This window comes from Aythya fuligula, chromosome 4 (assembly GCF_009819795.1).
Source record: "Aythya fuligula isolate bAytFul2 chromosome 4, bAytFul2.pri, whole genome shotgun sequence".
NCBI lineage: Eukaryota > Metazoa > Chordata > Aves > Anseriformes > Anatidae > Aythya > Aythya fuligula.
Genome location: NC_045562.1, coordinates 45,262,000 through 45,286,454, shown reverse-complemented (window position 1 = coordinate 45,286,454; position 24,455 = coordinate 45,262,000). Strand labels below are relative to the sequence as shown.

Here is a 24,455-nt window from a genome sequence, read left to right as displayed (position 1 = left end):
TGTACTGCTCAGCCACTTGGCCAGCCCAGCACCTTGGATTTCCTAGAGGGGGAAAGCAGAGGACGCTTGGTGAAGGCACGGAAGCCCCAGGGGCTAGGAATTTAAGGAGGAGTTGCAGGAGCTGTCTGCTGGCTCTTGGCTTTTGGCAGCAGCGGTGGGTGAGGCCTCAGAGCCGCTGTCAGGCACAGTGACAGCCCTGCTGCTTCTCTGCCAGATGGAAGCCAAGCAAGTCAACCAAGCTGGACAGGAATATCCTGCAAGTACCTTCCTCTCTAAAGCTTCAGTGAGGTTACCCACAGTACAGGCTGTGGGTAAAATAACCCCTACCAAGCGTCAACACTCTCTTACACCCTCCATTGAAAACGGGGTATTTCTCCCCTAGCCAGAAATAACAAGATTGGTTCCTTCACTGCTGTACTTCTCAAATGCACAAATTACAGAATCAAAGGCAATGAGTGATCAGATGCATATTCCTGGTCTCAGCTCACACAACCACAAAATCCTTGGCTTATGTCTCCCGTAATTTATTTCAGCTATGTCTTAAGCAGGTATAATTGGGTAACAGTCAGGAAGAAAAGCTTCAGTCATTATTTCCTAGATCAACACATTCTGGAAAGGAAAGCATTTTCCAGGGAGAGAGCCCAAAACAATCTCGCTCGTTACCAAACTGCTAGTTACGAGGAAAGCAACTGATTGAGGGTGAGCACCCAAACTCTGTATTTCACATGCTGTGGGATGCCAGAAACTGCACCTGCTCAGAGCATCCCGCTGCTGTGCCGGTGTTCATACTGCAGCCTGGTACGTGTGAGCCAGGAGAACCCACAGCTGTGAGATGTGTCACCGGGATAACAACACAAATAAGTGCCTCTGCTTCTCACATGCAGGATATGTGTGTTACCTCTAAAGCCTGCGCAGAACGCAGGTGAGGGGAGCTCATGAGGTTACGTGGCTACATGCCAGGCCAGCACCCTCTCCCTGAAACAGCAAAGCTTTCCCATCTGAATTTCCTCATTCATTTCCTAAATCTTTAGGACTCGTTCAGGACATTTTCATTGATTCTGAGGCACAGCGCTGAGCTGAGAATACCACAGGAGCTTGAGGAATGAAGTTTTCCTGCAATCCTCATTAATGTTAACAAGAACCACTGAGCTTAATGCATTACCATCAACCTAAATAATCCCCTTCAGGCTGACTGCTTAATTTTTCCTATATATATATTTTTTTAATTTTCTTTTTAACCAGCTTCTAAAATTAGAGGGAAGAGGTGATGTTTGTGATGCAGACACTGTCACAGCAGTGAAGATGACAGAGCAGCTGTCATACCTGGATCCTCCACTGGCACCTGACCAGGCTTTACTTGGTATAAAGGTTAGCCTAAAAACTACTTTCCTGCCTAACTCAAATGGCTGACAAAATGACCGAACTCATCACAGTTCATTTTCTACATGGATACAGTTGCGGTACTGTAGATACTCTAATACATCCTCCCAACTGAGAATTACATGCTAGTTGGTACATGTTTCAGAAAAAGTATCATCAGGCTAGCATTGAAACAAAGCAGAGTAAAGACCAGGCCTGTGGGTGGCAGCATCTAGCTTTTTTTTTTTTTTTTTTTTTTTTAAAAACTGTTTTCTCCTCAAATCAAATTGATTTGTAGGCAATTGAATTTGCAACAATAACAAAGAATACGGTCTGTATGTGGATGCAAAAGAGAAAGAAGGAATGGTATTTTTCTTGTACATATTAATTGCTTGCTGTTTCAGTGGTTCTCAAGTTCTAAATTATACCAATTTCTCACGTATTTTTGCAGAGTGTTTAACTTTCACTGAATGTAACAACAACAACAAAAAAAAAACATCAGGAAATACACATATGGGTCTTTTTCTAAATTATAAAAAAAGGAAAAAAGGCAACATTCTTCAAGTGGTCACACAAACAGGAGATAACTGGACTCACTGAACACCTTTCTAACATCCAGGAGGAAAAGCTTCTCACCAGGGTGAAAAAGCAAGACATATATTGAGGCTGATGAATTCTTACTTCACTAAAGCAACATGGACTGGTTTGCGTACGACTGCTAGGAAGTGAAGGCAATGGGCCTGAGCTCCCACATGAATAAAGCAGCTCCCACATGAATAAAGCAGCTCCCCTGCTACCCCTGCCTCTGCGGAGCTGGTGTCAGCACAGTGCAGACCATAGGATGAGCTATTTTTAGAAAGCTTGGCAGGAAGAAAGCTTGCTTCTGCATCTGTTCCTGGCTTTGCAGGGTCTGGAGCAGAGGACAAGGCAACAACAGAGCTGGCCATATATAAAGAGCAGAGGCACCAGAGGCTTAGGTCCCCATAAAAGGTGAATATAAACATTCTTTTGTGCTTTGCTACACCTTCAGTTGTATTACTGATAACATTTATACATTTATTTTTGCAGTGCAAACAAGTACACCAGGGTGCCGTCAGAAGAGGCTTGAAGTCTCTTTGGCTAGAGAAGAAAACATCAAGGGCTCTGCATTTCACCCAGTACTGCCTGGGGAGCCCACAGCTGGCTGGCTCTGGGCTCAGGTAGGGAGGCAGCAGAAGTGATGCCTCTGCCTGTGCTGCTTGGAGCCTACAGAGCCTTTTGGAAATCTCACTCAGCCTGTAGTTTGCATCAAGGAAACAGTGGTCAGCTGCACTATAAGGGTGCCACGCAGCAAGAGTTGAGGTTACATGGCTGCATGCAGACAAGAGAACAGCTTGCAGGTATGTTCCAGCAAGCTGGAAAATGTTTTAATTTGGTTTGGAAAAGGAAAAAAAAAATAAAAAGAAGAAAAAAAAAGAAAAAAAGGAAGAAAGGAAAAAAGATATCTTTCTTCTAAAACCACTAGTTCCCACTGACAATAGCAAAGACTGCTGCAGTAGCTCTGTTCAGCTTCCATAATTAATCAGCTATAAATGGATAGATGTTGCTGACTAGAGAAAATATCTGTACCCATGTACAAAGCAAAGCTGCAAATTTCTTTTGTGAGACAGCAGATGTGCAGCATTGACCTCTGAGCAAAAACCCAAACCCTGCAACTGATTGCTAAAAGACCCAGTGGCAGATCACCAAAGAGTTCGGATACATCTGAATACATACAGGGCTAAACAAGAGAATACCAGAAAAGCTACACAGCCTGACGAACCTTGATTTTGCCACTGAAACATCACCTATAGTAAAGGTGACACTGAAGAAAAACCTTTGAAATGTTTTTTTGCCAAGGTCACAGAGCTCACAGGTAAGTAAGAGAAAGGTGATTTGTTTCGGTCTTTTTATTTTGGACTACCTATGGCACCTGAAACTACTTTTGAACAGGTTGTATTTAACAGCTGGACACAGATTGTTTATAGACAAATGCTGAAACGATAAAACAGCAGTTTCTTTTTTGGATGGAGAGGATCTTGGGCTGAGATCCACCAACCAAGCTCTTCTCATAACCACTGTAGGAAATGACACCACAGTAATAAAGGGTAAGATGCAGCAGCTCGGCGTACAGAGTAAAATGAATGATATTTCACAACTCAGCCCCTCCCTCAGGGGTGGTTCTAGATGCAGACATATCCCAGTGTAACCAAGTCCTATGAAAATAAATCCAGTGAAGAAAGCAGTGTGCGTTACAGTGAAAAGCAAATCCATAAAATACACCACTGTTGTAAAACTCTTACCAATGTACAGAAATGCTTAAAAAGGACACTTTTAACATCTGCTCTCACAGTTTTCTAAGAAATCTCACTTCTAATGGATCCATCAGATAACTACAGATGCAGTTAAATCTAAGTTGAATTTTGGTATCAGCTAAGGGAAAGCAACAGATAATAACCTGCAACAAATTTTAATACCAGATGTGATCCATGGAATGGAGTGATATTGTTCCCAAGTAAGAACCAAGATGAAATCATGCTGATATTCAAGAGATTGCAAAATGAAGTGATTCCTCCATCATTTATAGGTGAAAAGTTTGAAAGATTAAGTCCTAAGCAATTCTATTACCTACGAATGTGATTTGGTACTGATAAGCAACTCTCTTCCCCCTTTGAAATCATCTCTAATGCCAGTGGTAAGGAAAGAGTTAGACTGGAGACCAAGCTGCTCAAGCCAACACCTTCACAGAGAACAAGCAGCACAACTGTTCTCAAGTTCACTTTCAGAGCTGCCCAGTTGGCAACGCTGAAGCTATTTTGAAGCACATGCCTAGGAATTAATTCTACTGACATACTGTGTAAACATTTTGGGATAAAAACAGTGACATGTGTACAGACACCACTGTATAAACATTAGGGGAGATATGGAAACCAAAGTATCAGATTTGGGACTTGCAGATAATCTCAGTGCAGTGTAAGAATGCATAGCAACTTCAAAAAAGGTAGCTGCATAAATGAAAAGTCTCAAGCACAACATTTTCAGACAAGAAAGCAGAATTTAATAAGACATCAGGGAGCTATTGAGATTAGGTACAATAAACACAGTAAGTAGTCTATGTTTGTAGTCGAGGAATGTTAGAAATGTCTTTCTTAAAAAAAAAAAAAAAAGAATAGAGCACTTGAAGGGAGAAAAGGTATCATATATCTCATTTATTCATGCTAATAGTCCAAATATTGTTATGTACAGCTAGATTGGTAACAGATTTCAACAGTTCCAAAAATCCAAGGAATTGACACAATCATAAACATACATTACCTGTAGAGATATGTTTTTGTACTATTTTAAGACACATTTTAATTGTAAGTCAGAAATCATCTAAGTAACACTATTCAAATGAAATTTAGAGCAATGATGTACTCTTGGGAGAACCTATTGCTGTGATTTCTTATCAAAGTTTCTGTGGCAAGCTGGGTGGGCTGAAAAGAAGCTGACTATCAAGCTTAATAGGTTGGACATGAGAATTTCCTGCAAGTCTGTTTATCCACTCCAAAGATAAGTTTAATAACTGCGCAATGCCTGTTTCTAACTATGAACGCAATTGTTTCAGAGCTGTTGGGGTCTTTGGATATGGTTTGTTCTTTGAACAAGTCTGTGGAGTCACAGCACTGTTTGTGTAGCCTCATGCTGTTATTGAAAAGCAAGTACCACAGTTTCTTCCTCTGCTTATCAGGGAATCACAACATGATATTTAAGGCAGACCAGAAAAGTATGATGCTGTTACATGTCAGGAGGAAAAAGGGTATTGCATTCCTACCACTTCCTATTTCTGTTAGAGTCTTTGCCCATTAGAATGAGACACAATAGTTTTATTGCCCCCAGACAGCCTGTGAAGGACCATAAACTTTTAATAGATGTGTAAAAAGGGATTGTAACTCTCTCGCTAGTCCGCTTTTTAACTGGACAGGGCTATTTTATCTGTTCCTCACACACTCAAAATGCCATAAACCTGGGCAGATGTAGAGGGTCATTACCTCCAGGTGAAACCTGGACACCAAATGCTCTTAACCCTCTTCAGTGCTCTTCGCAGTCTACTCCGACATACACTGACACTTCATGACACTGCAATAGCCCACTTCAAAATGCCCATCACACAAAATGCTTTCTGATACCTCTCTTCTGCCAGGCCTCTGAAGCAAATGAACCTTGCACAGCAGATAACTAGCTGCTTTTGATGAAGACCAGACCTTCAGTCATGTGATGAAAGCCCTCACCCTATGGAGAAGGGCTTATCAAGTGCTACAAAAGAGAGGGTGCAGTAAACACAAGCAGATGCAACACAGTGCAGCACTGTGAGAGGTTCTGCACAACCAAGTGAGCAAAAGCATCTCCATTGCTCACTTGACTGGTGCTCTGCTCTCAGTTTCCAGGGCCTGTGCTCTTGCATAGCAATCTGTGAAAGAACAGGGTTGCTTCATGCTGCAAACAATGAAGGAAAACTCGTTTAGGTAGCAGATGCTCCTCTGCAAACTTTCCCTAAGCAAATGGCAAAATATTCTTCTTGGCTACTCCATTCTCTCTCCCTGTCCTCCCTCCAGTCAATCGTTTCCTTGCCTGTCCTCTTTGCAGGAAACAGCTAAGGCCCCTATTTTACCCTCTGGCACCTAGCCCATTAAATGGATGCAAATCTCTGCAGTTCTTCTCTGGAGGCAGGGCCCACCTAGGAGAAAGCAAAGCAAAAGCCGCAGTGTGTACCTGGTGCCTCTCCAACATGGGATGATGCATTGTAAAATCTAGCTTACAGCTCTTCTTTTCCCTTCTCAAACAATAAAACTATTATTTGTAATGTAATAGGCAGGTATATCTCCCAATACAATGTATTTCCTTGTGTAAAGGAAGAGAAGACTGAGATTACTGTAGTACCTATTAAGCTTTTTGATCCCTCTGTCCTGAGAGGAGATCTGATCCACTTCACCTCTTCACCACACCAGAGTGATGCAACTCAACTCGGGTAAGAACCCAGGCAACAGAGAATCGAAATGTTGAGCTTTTCTTGAGTCAGAACCAGACTTTTCTAAAATCTCCGTCTCTAAAGCTTTGTTTTCAGACAGGAAAAATAAACCCGTGCACCTTGGATAAGACCAGTTACAGAAGGCAGGCACTGACTTAAGAGAAGACTCGCTTAATTGTAAAAAACGAAACAAACACACCAAACAAAAAAACAAAATCATCAGCACTAGGACAGTATGGTTTTTTTGTTTGTTTGTTTGTTTTGTTTTAAGTACAAGCAATTACTGCCTAGCAAGAGTCATGATTACTTCCATGAAAATCCACTAAACAGGCTGGACAAAAGAAAGATCTTGATCCTGACTAACTGCAATTTGTCTAGTGAAACAAAAGCCCAGCATGTTGTAAATGATGTAAATGTTTTTAGCAAAGATCATCTTGGTTTAAAGATAACGTGACAAATGCTTCAGAAATGGCCAACATATTTAAAATAGCATGCCTGAATTTCAACGTGAAATAAGCAAAAGGAATGGAAAACAAGTGTAGAACACAATACTGAGAGAAAACGCAAAATGCATTAACTGGTTTATCAGGTAATGGAAACAGCAAAGGGTCAAAATAGTCCAATTTCCTGATAATTTAAATATGAGAATACCTTTAAGAGACAGAGAAGAGTTGAGCAAATTCTGCAAAGCAGCATTATTCAGAAAAGAATGACTACTGTGCTCCACACATGGCTTTATTATTATCAAAGTTTGCAACAGAAAGCACCACAATGTCTATTCATGCACAGATACTGTTCCTCTGGTTGTAAGTCTTCCAGTCAGGGAACACAAGCCATGCCACACAGCTTTGTACACACTGAGAACAGAAATCTTACACTAGCAGACTCACCTCACAGTGATTAATGATAGCATAAACTATTTGTTAACTAATTCCAGTAATGAATGTAGATCTTGAAACTATCCGTGGATAATAAGAAAAAAATGGGGCTAAATGGTTTGAATAAGGGCAAGATCAGGAGGTATGACAGCACCGTGCCTGTAAGTAAAAGACTTATCTGAGTTCTTTTCACATCAGAGTAGTTCCTTAATATGGAAGTAATGCACGGAAATACAACTTAATTACCTGTTAATAGAATGAGGCCTGCAAGAGGGACATCATTAAACTGGAACAGGCATGTTGGAGTGTAACAGGCATGTTGGAGTTGGAGTGTAACATATATCAGCATATCATATGCTAGAACCTCAGACTGACTGAACTTTTCAAAAAAAATCAAGTGCACAAAATCGAAAGGCTTTCTAGATAACAGAGCCATCCCCTCTAACGCATCCCTACGCAATACACTCTGCAAAAAGCTTACACAACAGAAATTTGGTGTTTTTCTTGTGTTTTCCATTTACTCTTCCTTCAAGGTCACTGTTCTTTTAAGAACACACGCTGAATTGGAACATGTCTCTGAACACCAATGACTGAAATTTGCAGGGATCAGGGTCTTACCTGCCTGTTGTGATAAGCAGCATTTCCAAACCTGCTGCAAGATCGGGCTGTTTCCATACACTATTAGGGACCATCTCGGAATTTATACCTATTCATACCACGCCACTGAAGTGTCTACAGATTGCACTGATTCCTGTTAACAACAACCTGATCAAGGCGAGCAGGGAGGTGAATGAAGCATGACAAGATTGAAAGAAAAATTCAATTTCAACTTCTTTGCCCTCAGTATATGTGGTACCAAACACTGAACTGGGGCCCAGGAAATCACATGAGCCTCTGCCGCAGTTTAATAATATATATTCCACTAAGATTTCAAGATTTTGTATTGTTTTGTTTGATTCTCCTCTTCTGCACATACTTCCTTGAAAATAAATACAAGTGATGCTTACTGTTTATAAGGAAAGATAACTTTTGTTTTTCTTTACCAGACTGTTATATAGCTAGAAAAAACAGGTGAGCTACTGCTTCAAAATACTCTTCCCATCTTGACTAGAAGAGAGCAGAAAACGGCTTCACGCACTTAAAACCTTTTTTATTTCTTCTATCTATTGTCAGTTAATTATCAAACAGATGCATTGTGTCCCAACAGATGCAATTTCACATGAATCCAGAGACCACCACAGTCACGACATCGTTTCTTATAGCATGTTTGTTACCAAGCTGCTATAGCAGAAGGAAAGCACGAATCACATCTACATTTTTCAGTCTGAAATAAGGAATCACATCTGACTTACCGCCTCCACTTCTGCTGGGTCATACCAGACGTTAATGTATGGATGCTGTAAGGCTTCATCTACTGATATTCGCTTAGCTGGATCAATGACTAGCATCTTTGATAGAAGGTCCCTGGCTTGGCTGGCTAGAACAATGAAATCAGACAAAAATGGTTATTAGTACAAGAAATCAATGCCACCAGAGAAAGGTGAATTGGACTATGGAATGATCAGATTGCTTCTAGAGATGGCTTACACATACTTCTGCCCCCTGCCTTGCTAGAGCAAGAGCTCTTCAGTAACCACCATTAGGCTGCATTCATTAGAAAGGTGCCAACTTCAGGCCAGCATTGGAGATTTTAATAGACATCAGCAAACCCCTTGTTTTAAAAAAAAAATAAATCAGCAACTTTCTTTGCTATTGCTACTAGTGCAGTGCTCAAAATAGTTTACTATGTATCACACAACAGAGAACTTGAAATAAAGAAGAATTTAAAACAGGTATCAAGTGCAAAATGTTATTGGGTTTCCCATCTCACACAATCCTGCTATCAAATGAAACTGTTAACATTTCTTACTGAACTACTTAAGCAGGAGGTGGGATGACACAGTGATGCACCAGCAAAACTCTTGTAAGGCACCGTTCCTTGTTCTGACAGTATATCCTTAAAAGGACCGCTCCGTTTGCTTAAAGGCACGTGCTTCCTGTATCCAAAAGGTAATATTGCACTTTGTGGTTGCTATTCAGCAGTTCCAAATCCATGAAAATTTATTTGTTCAAATTTACTGGAGCAGAAGTATGGAATTCTGTGCATCCCAAAGCATTCACTCAGACCTTCACTTGGCTCCTTGAGCTGCGACAGCAGCCTTGCTACCAAACAGCTGCTAACGGGAAGAGTACTCTAGGAAATGGAATGGCATCTCAGCTGCAAGCAACTGAGGATCATTACAGGTCACTGTAGGAAGCAACCCAAAGTACTCAAGAGGTACAAAACAGATACACAGCACAAGCTGGTAGGTGTACTAGAGCTGCAGTGAGAAATCCTTTTTATCCTAAACACACATTAATCAGTCTTTCCAGCTGGAGATAGAAGTCACCTTGAAGTAAACCATGGCTTCAAAATATGATTAAGGCCATCACAAAACACGTCAGTGTATATATTCTAGAGCAGTGTATCTAGTCGCACCAGAATTAAGTTACTGCTCAGCTTTACACGTCAAAACTGAACTACAGCATTTTTCAAAATAAGAAATCCACCCACAACACTTATTAAACCTCAGCTATATCAAGACCATTTTGGCTGCTGTTGCTGATACCTTTCTGTTGTCTAGGAAAGGCAGAGCTACGAGGCAGGCACCTGGCCTTTCTAGTTTAAAAGAGAATTGTGCAAGAGTTGAGGTGTGATGAAAGCTCTCCTTTTCCTTTGTGTTACAAGCTTTAGCAAGAGAATAAATGAATACCACAGTTCCTCACGATACAGAAGTACCATAAAGAACAAACACCATGCAGTTATGCTTGACACATTAATCAGCAACAATGCAGACTTCCTTGGCTGCCCAAGTACCAGGTTCTCCAAAAATCACTTCCAAAAGCTGCCTCTAAGCTCAACATAAAAATTCATTTGCCTCCGCAAATGAATGCATTAAGAAGGAATACTACTAGAGAGAAGAAAAACTGGGAAAAATTGGGAAAATCCTTCCTTGCACTGTGGCTGTTCACATGTTAACTGCGGTCCTTTATCAGACATACCTTTGAGTTTGTTGTGTTCTGAGTCAGCTGGGAAGAGAGAATCTGGAAAAAGTTTGGGGAAGGTGAGGCCAGCGTACTTGGGTCTGTTCTCAACGTAGTTCCGTACCGTCGGCTGCAGCTTCTTCATGAATTCTGGACAGGGCGTTCCCAGCTGCTCGATAACTTTGTTCCACTGATCAATATCTGAACATAAGTAATTAAGGAAAACAAAACACAAACCCCAGTCTCCTGGCCTTTCTACACAGTCACTCCCTGGGAATCCTCAGAGGCGTCCACTCCCTTCATCAAACCTTTGCAGCCACTACCTTTTCGCATCATTATGCCTCCAAGCCCTACTGCCTGCAAAGGGCACAACTCTCTCCCATGTCTACGTTAAGTGAAGGTGTTGTTGTGCAAATCCCAAACCAACAAGCATAGGGAAATACACAGCCTGCTCTCTTGAGACTGTCACCAGCAGCTTGCTCCCCTTCTCCTGCACGCCTGCATGTGGCTCCAGCTACATGAGCACAGCAGGGCATGGCAATATAATCGTGTGGCCTCTGTTCTCTCAGTGCAGAGCAAGGCCCAGCTGACACAAACCATAGAAAAGGAGCTCTGCCTGGGACACAAGTAGCCCTCTACTCACCTGTTTTATGCCACTATTACTCTCCCGGATAACTTCATTAGTGATAATTGTACTAAACCCACCCACCTGAAGCCCCCCAAAAGCGATTTGTTAGATGTCATAAGAATGTACCGGGACTCACTGTCTGTAGATGAACAATGCCTTGGGCATAGACAGAGCTTTCTCCTTAACGCCACCACCATGGCTATCTTGCTAAACTCTGACTGACTAATAAGCAACACGCTTTCATGCTTAGAAACAAATCTTATTACAGGCAATTTGTACTGAGCTTTTTCTTCCTTTTTTTTTTTTTTTTTCCTTTGTTTTTGTTTTCTCGAGACAACAATTACCCAGCTGATAAATGATGTGAAGCTCTTCCAGCCACGTTCAGAACAACCGCGCCAACAAAAAAAGTGAAGTGACTAACTGGAAGGTCAGTGCCATCTCTACATTGCTCTTATTCACGGTGCTGAGAACCTGAGGATAACATGAAAAAAGGGAATAGCACATGCAGACATGGGTACATTTACGCTAAGAAATGTGGGCAGGGTGCTTTGTAAGAACATACTGGAAATAAGCTTCTAAGAGACAAGCATCTAAAGCATTTCAGTGCAGGAACTGGGTTTTTATTCTTCATGTACATTACTGTTGTCATGACTGTCTTAACTGTGGAGGAGTTTCCCACACGCTAGACACAATTCCTCACAATCTAAGAGACAAACCAGGTCCATGGGATGGAGGTAACAGGAGATAAATATGAGGTGGCAAAAAGCAGATTTTTGGTGCAGAAGCTATTTCAGATTTTCAAAGAAGCGTTCCAGCCTAAAGAACCAGAGATTTAGGATTCTTACATACTTTGAAAACCCATCAAAGGGATTTGCTTGAAGTTTCTTACTAAGTTTGGGTTTGCCTGAAATATCTTATTTGAAAAAAAAAAAATCAAATACATTATAAAATTGAAGCCTTTCTAATCAAAAGCATGTAAAGGGATGAAAGGAATTTAAATGTGCTTTAAAAAGACCCTATCAGTGTTTTGAATTACTTTAATTCCAACTCAAAAGAGTCGTTAAAAACAGCAGTGGTCTGTGAAAACTTTCAAAAAAAAAAAAAAAAAAAAAAGGCATTTATTAAACTAGAAATATTCATGTAGAGCAACCCCCCTCACCCATTCCAAAAGTTGTATGTATCTTGTGTTGTCTGTGAAAACTATCTTGCCCTAAACAGAAAATGAAAGAAATGCAACAACAAAAAAAAATGACAGGTCTATATCTGCTTGAAGAGCAGCCCAAGTACTTCATAAAAAAAAATAAATCAATACAAAGTCACATTTGGCGTTTTTGATTTGTACTCCAGTGGCACACTTGCCTGTGTACTGGCTTGACCATTTCAGGGGCAGGTCTTTCTGAGGCACGTTAAACCAGAGCGTAAGTGCGTTGCAGAGCAGTGCAGAGAATACAAAACAGCAGCAGGGGCAGCTGTGCCAGGAAAGCCACGGCTGGAAGTGATACTGTGTGGACTGAATGAAAGCTGTCAGGTGAGCACGGGCAAATGTAGGGCCTGCTTCAAGGCAGCAGTGCAAAGCTTTGCACTTGTACTGGGTGCAAGGGTGCATGAAGAAGGCAACTCCCAGCTCAGCTGGCACAGGGATGGGAGTGCAGCCCTGCAACGTCAGGCATTGGTCACAGCAACCACAAGGATTGCGTTTGTGTAACTGAGTGATCAAAGCAGATAACTGGGCTTCTTCACCATGTCCTGATACACCAGTCACCGCAGCTATTCTTTGCCCCAAAAACAGCATCAAGGAAAACGCATCAACTGTGCATGGTAACACCTGCACTTGAGAGAAAAGAAAGTATCTAACATGCATTTGCTAGCTGCTGTGTGGCACAAACAGTGGCATGAGGATGGCTACACAAAATTACAGCAAAGGAATGGAAGTTTCTTAAAATTTAAAAAAATGAATAAAGTTTTGAAGTGCGTATCTTCTGAATTGATAACTGTATTTCTACAGTTTCACAAAAAAAATAACTTGTGAATGAAAAACAAAATTCAGAGATTGTCTTTGTTTTTAAGCTAGCCAGTCTCAAAATAGTAATAATTTTTCCCCTTCTAATATTTTGACTACATGAATTACACTTTTTTTTTTTTTTTGAGTCAGTAATTAGATTTTCCGATGTTCAACAGTACAACTTTGCAGGAGATACTGTTTGAACTAGGATGGTTGAGCTCTACTTGAACAGAACTAACAGAAAATCTCCTGTTGCAAAACTCAAAAACTCATAGCCAATGTCCACAGACCAATCACTGCTTTTCCAGTGTTGATGTTACTGACTGATGAAAATGTCTCTTCTCCAAATCCTTCTCAAACACATCTGTGCACTATCAATGCACGTTACCTACCAAAATGCGATATTTTATATATGCAATATTTTATTGTATTTATAACAGGGCTGTTGAAGTTATGTTGGATTGGCAGTGGTGACAGCAGGAAATCACTGCCCAACAGACTGGAACCCGCCTTCACTTGTCAAGCAGCACATTTATACTGGTTTTACTGTGCTGGAGCAGGTTTTGCTCTTTCTGGTTTAACATGCTTCTGCTGGAGAGGAGTACAACAAGAGCACATCCAATATTTCTTTTATTTTTAAATGTAAGGACCGTGAACATGACATGGTCACAGGGCTCTTCCTTCACAACAGATGGACAGGGTAAATTAATCTTATTACTATGTCAAAAACCTCATGGAAGTGCCTGATGAGTTTTTTTTTCCCTGAATGTGCAGGTTTCACCAATGAAAACTGACTGCATTGCTTAGGATCCAGATTTTTGGTGCACCCAACCTGTCAAATTAGAATAATTACCCTGAACAGCTCTGTATTTCTCCCTCTGACACCAAACTGTAGCAACAAATGCAAAGCTGATAGCTCAATCCACTTTTACCTTTGAAATTGGAATTCTCTCTGTCTCAGTCCCCTAACTCAAGAAAACCAACCAAGCAACTTCACTGTGGGATACGTCAGTGCCAGACATCTATTTTTCCCCACAGCCCTGTAATTTACAAACAGATGTCAACACAATTTACAGTAAACACAGAAGAAATACAAAGTGGTAACATTTGACAAGACAAAAAATATGGGGTATTTTCTGTGACAAGGTGAATGCTTTGAGAAGAATGGGGTATTTGTGAAAAACAGACCATAAAAGAAAACATTTTGCAACTTAAAAGAGGAGTAATCACTATTTATGTGCTACAATAGAGCATATGAAAATAAAAATTGCATGTAGCGCACAAGTAAAATGACTTCAAAAAATCACCACTGATCATTTGGTAGCGATGTTGGCTGTGCAGCTGTCATTAACCCCGTGGATGGATATACATGATGACACCTTGATTACAATTTTTGACTACTTTTTTTTTAGCTGACACTTCATTGCATTGCAGAGAATGTTAGCTTATGTAACAAGAAATAAATCAATGCTTAGTGGAGAGTCTAGATACTGCAGAGTAGGACTGCAATCTTGCCCTTGGTAAGTATCACCATTTCCCTTAGGGACTTGGCCTCACCCTTGCAGTATCTGCTCTGACTACTCTGGGCCATGACAAAGTTTCTGTATCATGTCATGCACTTACGTTCTTGAAATGTGCACAGCTGCACTGCTGATGATCAAGTACCTAACCTAGGAGTATAAACATCAGCATTACTAAATACCTTCTAAATGAACCGTGAAACCGTGTGTAAAAACCTTGTGCCTAAATCTGTGTGACATGTGCAATGTGACTGCAGTTACAGGATAAGGCTCCATAAGTGATAGCTTGTGTGGCCATCTCCGAATTCATCACACTATATTACTTCTCTCCACTTAATGTCTTATTTCCTTGTAAGCATTCCCAAATACGGAATTCAAAGGCAGATCCTTCCTAACCTGTCCAAAATGCATTCAGCAAGTGAAGAAATAAATGTGTCTAACCATGCCTCACCAAATACGCAGCTCACCAAATAGAGAGGACTAAGGCAACTACTTAACTCCTTCGGATCATTTATGCAGTGGTATGAGAAGACAAGCAGGCGATCCTGAGTGGAACTCGTGGAGTTAAGAGTCAGCTCACCAGCACAATCAGCTTTTGAAACTGATCCTGAGCCAGCACAACAAACCAGGTTGCCTTTCAGCCCTTGCTTGAGGCAAAAGTGTATCCAAGCTTCATCATAACAGTTTCTCTGTAAGCAGAACTATTGCTCCTCAACCTTGAAAAGAAATTTCATTTAACATTTAAAAAGAAAAAAAGCTTTAGCTCACATTAAACTACATCATGCCCATACACCAAAGCGGGTAGAGAAGCATCAGAATTCCAGTGATCAGTCAAGGCCCATGGGACCTTTGACACTTCAAAGCATTCGCTCAGGAGTTTACACAAAGAATGGCAGCTGACTTCTGTTCACAGCTCCACCCGAGCCATTTCAGTGAATTCAGATGGATTATAGGAACAGAGCAGAGCTGCAACTTAGCTGAGCACTCTGTTCTGCGCTTATTCCAAGACATTTCCTATTTTTCTCCCTGTGAATTTTCTGTAGCCATCTGAGATTGCTGCATTTTGCTATAAAGGTTTTTCAGTTGGGTGAATGGACCATTTAGGTCTGGAAACAGAAATGGTATCAAACGATCTATACCCCCTAACTGCTGGAAAATGGCAAACAGTTCATTTTGAAGTCAGCTATATGACTGACAAGCCGTTTCTCATGAATATTCAATCCTGATTCAAAAATGCTTTTCACAGTTATGTATGCATAAAGATGGACACAAATGGGCATTAAACACTTCAAATCAAAGCGTGGTTGTGAAATAAAGCACTTGTGCGAAGAAAAAACACAAGCTGCTGATACATTTTGGTCCACTGCCAGTCCTAACCCATTTTACACACATTTTATGTAGAAGAGGAAGGTTTTTTTTGTGTGTGTGTGGTGGTTTTAAGAATTAGATTCATATTTATTTTTGCTCCTTTGACACTTGAATACATGCCTAAGTATGCTGCCCCCAAGCTGCCAGGGCTCATAATTCCTTGCTGACGGAATTAGATGGCTGCCCAACCCCATCACACGTCTGAAGGAAAATAACACACAACCACGACTTTTACAGAAATGGCAATTATCTACTTTGCAGGCTGTAGAAAGACGACAGCACGGTGGTCCATCTCAACCTGCTGCTGGTTAGGGCACAGGAGGGAGAAGTGGCTGATTCAGGGCAGGGTGCTCAGCATCGCTCCCGGGCCGGCAAATAAATGCTAATGGAACCGCAGAAGAAAAGCCGAGCAGTGCATAAAGCGTTGTGCAAATTTAGCAACACATTATAAATACGAATGAAGAACGTGAACTCAATTATAGAACAATGTCAAACACATCAGCAGCTGCTAATGCCGATTTCTGTGGGGTTACTGCAGTATTAAACTGCATGTAATGGTTTAATTATAGAGGCTTTGGGTGATTTCTTTTTAATAAGTACGCAGCTGTGTGAAACAAAGCTGTTTTTAAAGCACTACATGAGACACGTTCAATTCCTTTTGCACTTATTTGGGGATTTCTTTAAATGGTATCTTACAGAACTTCAGCCTATTAACCTAAAACCATCACTGAGCTACAGTGCCCCCCCCTTACCTTTATCATTCCATATTCACAGAAAACACAAGCACAGCCTGGCCAAATCGTCACAAATAAGTGCTAATGAGTTACATTAACACTTAGAAGTGAAAGGTTTTCTTTCACACATTGCAGATGAGTTGTGCTTCCCATCACTTGTAAACTCTGGGGAGTTGGAGCGTTAATTTCAGTACGATGCCACTTTGTGCAAAATTCAGAGTATTATATTGGACAAGGCTGTGAAAATATCATTGCCTACTTTCATTTATTTTCTGCTCTTTAGATATTACCTTTTCATGTTCTAATCAGCATATTGAACCCTTTAAAGGGTGAATGAGGCCACAAGTGAAGTGCGAAATTGAATTAGTAAGTAACACTACACGCATACGCAAGCATACATACACACAAACACACCACATGCTTTCAGAGAAAGTTGCATTAAAATAAACAGTGCCTGGAAACTCCTCTGTCACCTACTGAACTACAGGGTTTAATCAGAGGGAAGCCTGGCGTGCAGGCCATGGTCAATTCTCATCTGTGAAGGCCGTGGAGCACGAGTCACTGGCTTCAGATGTGCACTTTGACCAGCTGATAGATAACAAAGTTCCTATCGAGGTTTTCTTAAAGCATCCAATCAAAGAAGTGTGATGGCTGCCTCGGGCCTGAGTGCGAATGGTCTCTATAGAAAATTATACATACCGAGTCTGCTTGGAGTGCTGGGCCACTGAAGTAAAATGTTTCGTCTATAGACCATTGCTTCTTGATGTCCAAAACACGTTCTGATTTCACTTAATGGCTACAAGACTTAGATAAAAGTATGAGTGAGGTCCTTTAGAAAAGTTTCTGAGGAAGCTCCTAGCCTTTTGAGTCATACAACTGCTACAAATTTAAGGGATAATTTTAGTGATGGGAGGCAGAAGAAATCCCCAAAACGAGGCCATTTCCTGCTTCCCTACCTCAACACCACTTGTGCAGCTAAGACAAGCAAGGCCTGAGTTCATCCTACCTTCTTCCTAAATTGCAGGACATCTCCCACATCATGTGGAGGCAAATGGCGACTCGTGCCTACCATGGCACAAGCTGAACTTACAAAACTGTCATTTATGAAGCAAGAAACCCCGTAATTAATGAACAGACATTTATAACACAACAGAACTAGAAGCAACTGGTCACTGGCTGCTATCAGCAGGAAGCACTTCTGACCAACTGTGCAGGATGTTTTCCCTCTCCGTAGGCTATACTCACTGCGCTCTCCAGGTAAGGCTTTTACTGAGAGATGTAATGGGTTATTGACATTGTGGCTTGCAAGGATTTCACAGTGGGACTTTCAACCCAGCTTGTTAGATGCAGTATGAATGGACTAGTCTGGCATGCAGGAGCTGGAGGGAAAAGGGTCACAAGTACCTACTGAGGCCAAATCGGCTGCTGGGAAGGATACGATCAGTGCCAGGAAACAACACAGCACCTTTAATCATTTCTCCCATGATGCACCCTACTGACCACATGTCAACTGAAAACAAAAATGAAATGAAGGTAAACAAGAAAACAGAAACAGAACAACAAATAAATGAGAAGACTTCTCCAATCCTGCCACCGCAGCGCAGGGCCTGCAGCCCGCCTGCCTCGTGCCCTCCGCGATGCGCTCCTGCTCGTGCTTGTGCCTCGCGCGGCAGCGCAGCAGGTCTGAGAAAAATCGACTCCACCAGCTTTCGTTACCCCAGCGTGGATGCAAGACAATGAGAATTAAATGCAGAAAACCAAATGAGACCCGCAGCTGGCTACTGTGTCAAAAGAACATTCATAATTAAAATTCACCAATTAATTGTCTTCTTTAAGTTTTCATTTGCATTCATTACCTAGGTTTCTACTGCTTTGTACTGCAAATGAATGCTGGTCTTTGCATTTAGTGAGGATATGCAAATTGCTTTTCCTTTATCCTTTCAGCTACTGAGATCCGTGCGTATTTTCAGAAGCTGAGCTGGCAGCAGCCACAAAGGAACCCTGGGTCCCCAGGAAGACACATCCACCAATTATTCAGGGGTGGGAACAGAATGTGTTGAGGTTACTCAACTACCATTATGCTCGCTTTAGAGCCTGCTGGCTCACTTCCACGGGATCTCAGTGCAGCCATCAGTCCATCAGAGACAGGGGTCTTGAGAATCTCCTAAGATTTCTGTTCGACGTGGTAGGAAATGCCAATTTCTAAGCAGGACAGTTGAGACAGAAAAGCACTGAGCCATACCTTCTGCACTGAAATTCAGAGCAAATCGGGGGACTGTTTACCTGGTACAGAGAAGAGCAGTTCAGCTGGATTAAAACAAAGCTAACCATAATTTACACCATGAAAATCAAACTCCTTCCATCTAGTGTCACGTTGAACTGGTGTTTTCCCCAGCACCAATACCATGAAACCACATTACCTCTGCTGTCCTTGCTCTATGATTAAGCCATAGGGCATGGAAGCATAAAAAGGGACAGCCTGGTCTCTCAGGGCCAGAAGCTGCGGGGAAAAATGAAAGCGTCATGCTGCTTGGTTAAATTTACTCCTGCAATTTTACATTGAGCAACAGTTGAAAGGTGATTTGATTTTGAATGCAAATGTCCTATCTGTGGCAATCTACATGCCTGGTTTAAGGCTCCCTGTTGCTTTACTTAGCATATGAAAAGCTTAATCACTACAAAATAAATCAATAAATAAGTAGAGAAATAAATAAAAGGCTACTTGTTAGGAAGCAATAAGCAAACCTAGAGATGCAAATTATTGCTGCTTTCATCACAAGCTAAATGGCATGCAAAATATCAGGAGAAGATAGAGCAAGCAGTTGTTTGTTCATCTGTTATTAGCCCCTTTTCAATGTCAGAGGCTGCCTTCGGACGTTACTGCTCTGTGCTGTGGTCAACAACGCACAACTGGAAGTTCACTCAGTGACTCGCTGAACAGAAACCTCTGCAGAGTGGACAGTATTCCTCTACTTGATTCCTCAGGCTTTGGGAAGGGACTTTGAAAACACACAACTTGGAAGCAGTAAAGATAAACATCTGAATATATCCAATATCTGAAGAGAAAAAAAAAAAAAAAAACAAAAAAAAAACCTCTGCCTTCTTGCTCGTCCCCCTGAGCCACTTAGAAATAAGTCAAATTAGAGCCCTTTTCTTGAACTGCAGGTAGCTGGAGGCCAGGGGGTTTGTTACAAGGCATGCACAGCAGTGATCATCAGCAGCCCCAGTGAAGGCTTTGAGACTGCTGTGCAATGCTCTGCGAGCCTCAGCCCGGTGTTTCATGAAGTCCAGCATAAAGCCAGATGGACTCTGAGTCATTTCAGTATTCCATGCATCAGAAAAACAACCCACCCAAAATCTCAGAACATTTGCACCCAATTCCAAACCGCTGAAAATTTCCATTAGTTCAGGATTTTTCCCAAAAGCAAGATATTCAAAAAGGCTGGTGATGTTCCGCCACCACAAGGAATATCTCTAAACTTCAAACAAATGCACACTGATTCATTGCCATGTAGAGATCTGCACAGCTCCAGGTACAACTCCACTTTTTGCAACTATTTGCCTTGAGGTTTTAAGATCACTTGAAAATGACCGCTAATGAATTAAATCCACAACTTTTCACCTGAGTCTTTGAAGTGAAATTACTGAATTTGGGCAGCTCGTGATGGGAAGCCATCTCTCCAAGTACTTGTGACATGGATTACCAGAAATGGTGAATTTTTATCCCTGCCCCAATCTCTACAAACTAGGCTGCTGCCCAAAGCTGTTCTGAAGTTAATGGCAAAACACAACTTCCTTTTTTTTTTTTTTTTTTTTTTTTTTTTTTTAAATCAGCCTGCCTGAGTGTTTACACATACTTCAAAATACAAGCACATTTTCCAAGGACACCAAACACCCACCTGCCTTTGCCATCTTGAATAAATGGCCCTGTAACCTCCTTCAGCACCACCTCTGGGACTTCACAAAAGACTATGAAGGGGAGCCCAGATGGAATAACCACAGCTGCTCTCGCTAAGGCTCCTGTTGAAGATGGCTCTTCAGAGCTGTATAGGCAGCTCCAGCTTGCATTCAGTGAAATCATGGCATTCTGAGTAAAATTCAAGAAACGTGCTGCAGGAAACTGGAGGCCAGAGACACAGGCACAGCTGAATGAGCTTTGCAGTCCTCCCCATCCTCATGGGCTAGCTCTCAGGTCCTTCACCTGCTCTCCGTCCAGGCTGTTTGCCCAGGGAAAGGAGCAATAGATCATCTCCACTGTAGCTGCTGGGACCCACTCCAAATGCCACACACATTACAGACAGCACGGGGGTCTTATACTAAATGTAATCTGCTCTATAAACCATTAGAACATGCATACTGGAATTTAAAAGAGAGCTCGGCAGAGGACTACAAAGGTATACTAGGATTTGCAGGAACACTGGTCTGTAAACAGGGTCAGACTAAGAAGCCTCCCTGGCAGTATTTTGCAATGTCTGTTTTGGGCAATTAAAAAGAGACAAAAGGCATTTTCTAGGCAATTGCTAGCTGGCACACTGCGGGAGGGTGGAAGGTGTGCTTATGTTTTGGACACCAGCTAGCTCCTTGCAAGCCGACAGCGACTGAATGGCCCCATCTCGAGCGTCCTACTGGGTCAATTATATGAATGACTTCAGCAATGTTGGGCTTCTTGATACCAAAAAACGTGTCCAGAGACTATTTTAATAAAGTGTTTTTTTTTTTTTTTTTTTTTTTTTTTTTTTTTAAAACACATGCTTTCAGTTTATATTAACCGGGACAATGGTTGCATACAGGTACCATTGTCTGTATGGATTTACATCTTTCTAAGTTACTGTAAGGAAGTCATGCATCCAGTGTATTTCCAGTCTATGCTCCCATAGGATGAGGAGCCACTACAACGAGGCTGATTCCTCCTCAGCAGACCTCCAGTTCTGCATCTAGCCTTTGGTAAAACCTTACTGCAGCTTCACCTGGCCACTGGGCAGAGCTCCATTTTCAGGGAAAGTCGGCAGAGCTGAAAATAGGACAGGCGGGACCTACCTCTGTCAAACACTACAGAGTTCACTCGAGAGCCAGAAAAAAAATATTAATTAGTTCCATGACTGTATGTCTATAGAAACTGGATTTTCTCCACACCAACTGCCAGTGTCTGCTGATGCCAGATTTTCACGGTGTCTTTCTGCCAGCCTGCTGCAAATAATCTTTTTGTTTCTGAACATGGAAAAACCATGTCACGTTGCTACATTTTATTCTGATGGGCAAAATACACACTCCCTACACTCCCCAGCCATCACCAGCAGGTTGTCTGGCTTAGCCTGCGATAAAGTGAAGGCTAAATACACACCTCCTCTTTGTTTTCATTTTCCAATATTGCTTTCACCACCTTAAAAGTGGTAAAAATAATATCACCTAAGATGAAAAAAACAAGATGGAAGGGAAACAGAGTTAAACTTACGACACAGAGCTCATGCAAGTAAAGGAAAGTTCATTTTTACATTAAGAATATCTTATTTCCATTCAACCTGGAAACCACACCAGATATACGGTTGCTTTATACTGTGTGAGTCAAATTCTTTGTTTTAAAGAAAAAGGTTGTATTGACTCAGTTCTGAGCCCATACAGCACTGAGATGAATCCAAATCCATGATGCATTAGCAAGCAAAAGATTATGATGTCACCACAAATGTTATGAAGTTGCTACTTCCAAAACATTAACGCAGAAAAACAGATTTACAGGAACCAGATGAGCCAAATTAGGATTTTTTTTTTTTTTTTGGTATCGTATTTTTCCTTTGAAGAGTAGTAAGTAAAACTATTAGTGTGCTATCATAATGCTTGTATTCTATACTGTATATTAGTATCACATAAGAACTACGTGAAGTGGAATGACTATGGGTTTTAAAACAAGGTAACTGATTTGTGTGAAATAATTCTGTGCATCTGTTTTTCATTTTCAATTTTGTCCGTATCAGTAGTGCACTGTTTCTGTTTACTCGTACCTCTGGGATTCAATTTCTTGCTTCTATCTTTATAGTCCTGGTATATTCATTACAAGGAAACAGGGAAGGGGTGGAAGAGAGGAACAAATAATAGGTGAAGCTGCAGCAAATGGCACAAGGATACAGTCCCTTCCTGGAAAGAGGATTTTGTGGCGAACCATTTCTCCCATAATGCATCCCACAGACCATATATCCACTAGAACAGCAGAGATAGGGAAGTGAAGAAGAAGGAAAAAAAGCAAAGTTAACTATGACATTTTATTCCTAAAGGAGGGGAAAAAGAGCAGGGTGATCAGAACAGTTCAGTTTGTTTTGTTGCTGTTTTTTTTTTTTTTTTTTTTTTTTCTTTCCCCACATCTCACCTGAAGCCAAAATAATTAAGTAAAAGCTGTGTCAGTCAGCCTGATGGCAGTGAGCAACAATGGTGCAAAATGTTTAAAATTAACATTGCTGGAAAAAGCTAGCAAGTAAAGAAAAAACTGCACAGACCCATGGTTTACACTGAGTTTACAGTGGGAAAAAAAATATTATTATTATTATTTATTTTTTTTGAACTTAAAAAGCACAAAACACCCCCAGACAATGATCGTCTGGAAGAAACCCCACCTGCAGCAAGGCAGTTTATAGGCTGCGTCCTGCAGGAGTGAGTCTCCCTGCAGCACTACACAAGAGGTCCCAAAGAGAAGCACTCACTCAAGTGAAGGCCGCACGGATAAATACCATCCTTGAGGGTTAGCTACAAGTCCTGCTTTGGGGTCAGAAGCCATGACGTCCTGTCTCTACATGCCTATCTGTGTGTGTCTGGCTGTACCTACATATCAACAAAGAACCACAGAGTGACACTTGCAATCTGCTTTTTTACTCCGTAGGTACTCAAAATTAATGCTAAAATAAACAAGTTCTTTGGAGGACAAGTACCAACAAGAGTAAGAATATTTCTTATCTTCCTGATCCTCCCTGCAGCATTTAGATGCAGTAAGTGTGGTTACCTGTTTGACTTGACTTGGGTGGGGTTGGATTTTTTTTTTCCTCTCAAGCTTTACAAGAAAAAAGGCTAGATAGATGACACTATGTACAGAAGAGACCTTGAGCCAATGTGAAGGGGGAAACCTGCTTTAAAATGCTTTAAAAAAACATGTCTCTCTGCTTCGAATCCTCACTTTGTAGTCATGTTCAAACTACATAGCCAGTTTCTTCTCTTTTTCTTCCCCCTTTTTAACCTTCAAAAGCTATCCAAAACAAACCAAAGAAACAAACAAACAACTCATTGTTTTGGTACAACAAAATAAAGGTGAAATGCTCCATTTGGGAAAAGGAGGGTAGAGGTATCAGGGGCACAGGACAGCAGGAGCATGCCTGAGGCGGTGGCAGTTTTCTTCTGAGTGATGGTTTTGGGACCTTCCACAGGAAGCGCAGCAAACTGGTGATAATTATGCATCTTTAGCCAACCAAGTGCAGAAAGAAAATGAAAGCAGTGAACGGTCCTTATACAGGCAATGTACGAAGGAAGGGGAAAAAATAAGGGAGCTTCAGTAATGTGGCAGCACAGGCCAGGGCAGGGAAACACAGACCAAGCCTTTCTGTTGCCTTCCCTGGGAGCTGGATGAGAGCCTCCAAGCAGACCAGCTCCTCAGACAGCTGACCTTCATTTTCAAATGTTTTGCTTTCTTTCTCTGTTGACTTCATTTTCACTTAACACAATTAAGACCATTCATCCTGAGCCAGATTCTCTGACCAGGAGAGTCAAAGGAGGCCTCTCTGTTAACTTCCAGGGACATTTGAGCAGGACCTTTACATGTGGCAAACGTTCTTAGTATCTTCCCAGCTGTGCACTTCATCACAGAACTGTCTCTAACTTTTTCTTATTGTCATTTTAATCAT

The 24,455-nt window shown here is 41.4% G+C and overlaps 1 protein-coding gene across 11 annotated transcripts in view; it reads right to left on the bottom strand.

The window, feature by feature from the left end:
• Positions 1-24,455, bottom strand: part of MAPK10 (mitogen-activated protein kinase 10) — a 114,332-nt gene that overhangs the window by 2,182 nt on the left and 87,695 nt on the right. For 9 of the 11 annotated variants that reach the window (XM_032187317.1, XM_032187316.1, XM_032187319.1 and 6 more), the window contains 3 exons: positions 22,699-22,770; positions 10,345-10,527; positions 8,616-8,740 (listed from right to left, as the gene is read on the bottom strand). In XM_032187317.1, the coding sequence (XP_032043208.1) occupies positions 8,616-8,740; positions 10,345-10,527; positions 22,699-22,770 (380 nt within the window). Of the gene's footprint in view, positions 1-8,615; positions 8,741-10,344; positions 10,528-18,016; positions 18,089-22,698; positions 22,771-24,455 lie in introns of all 11 variants that reach the window. The other 2 variants (XM_032187318.1, XM_032187320.1) reach the window with 1 other exon arrangement.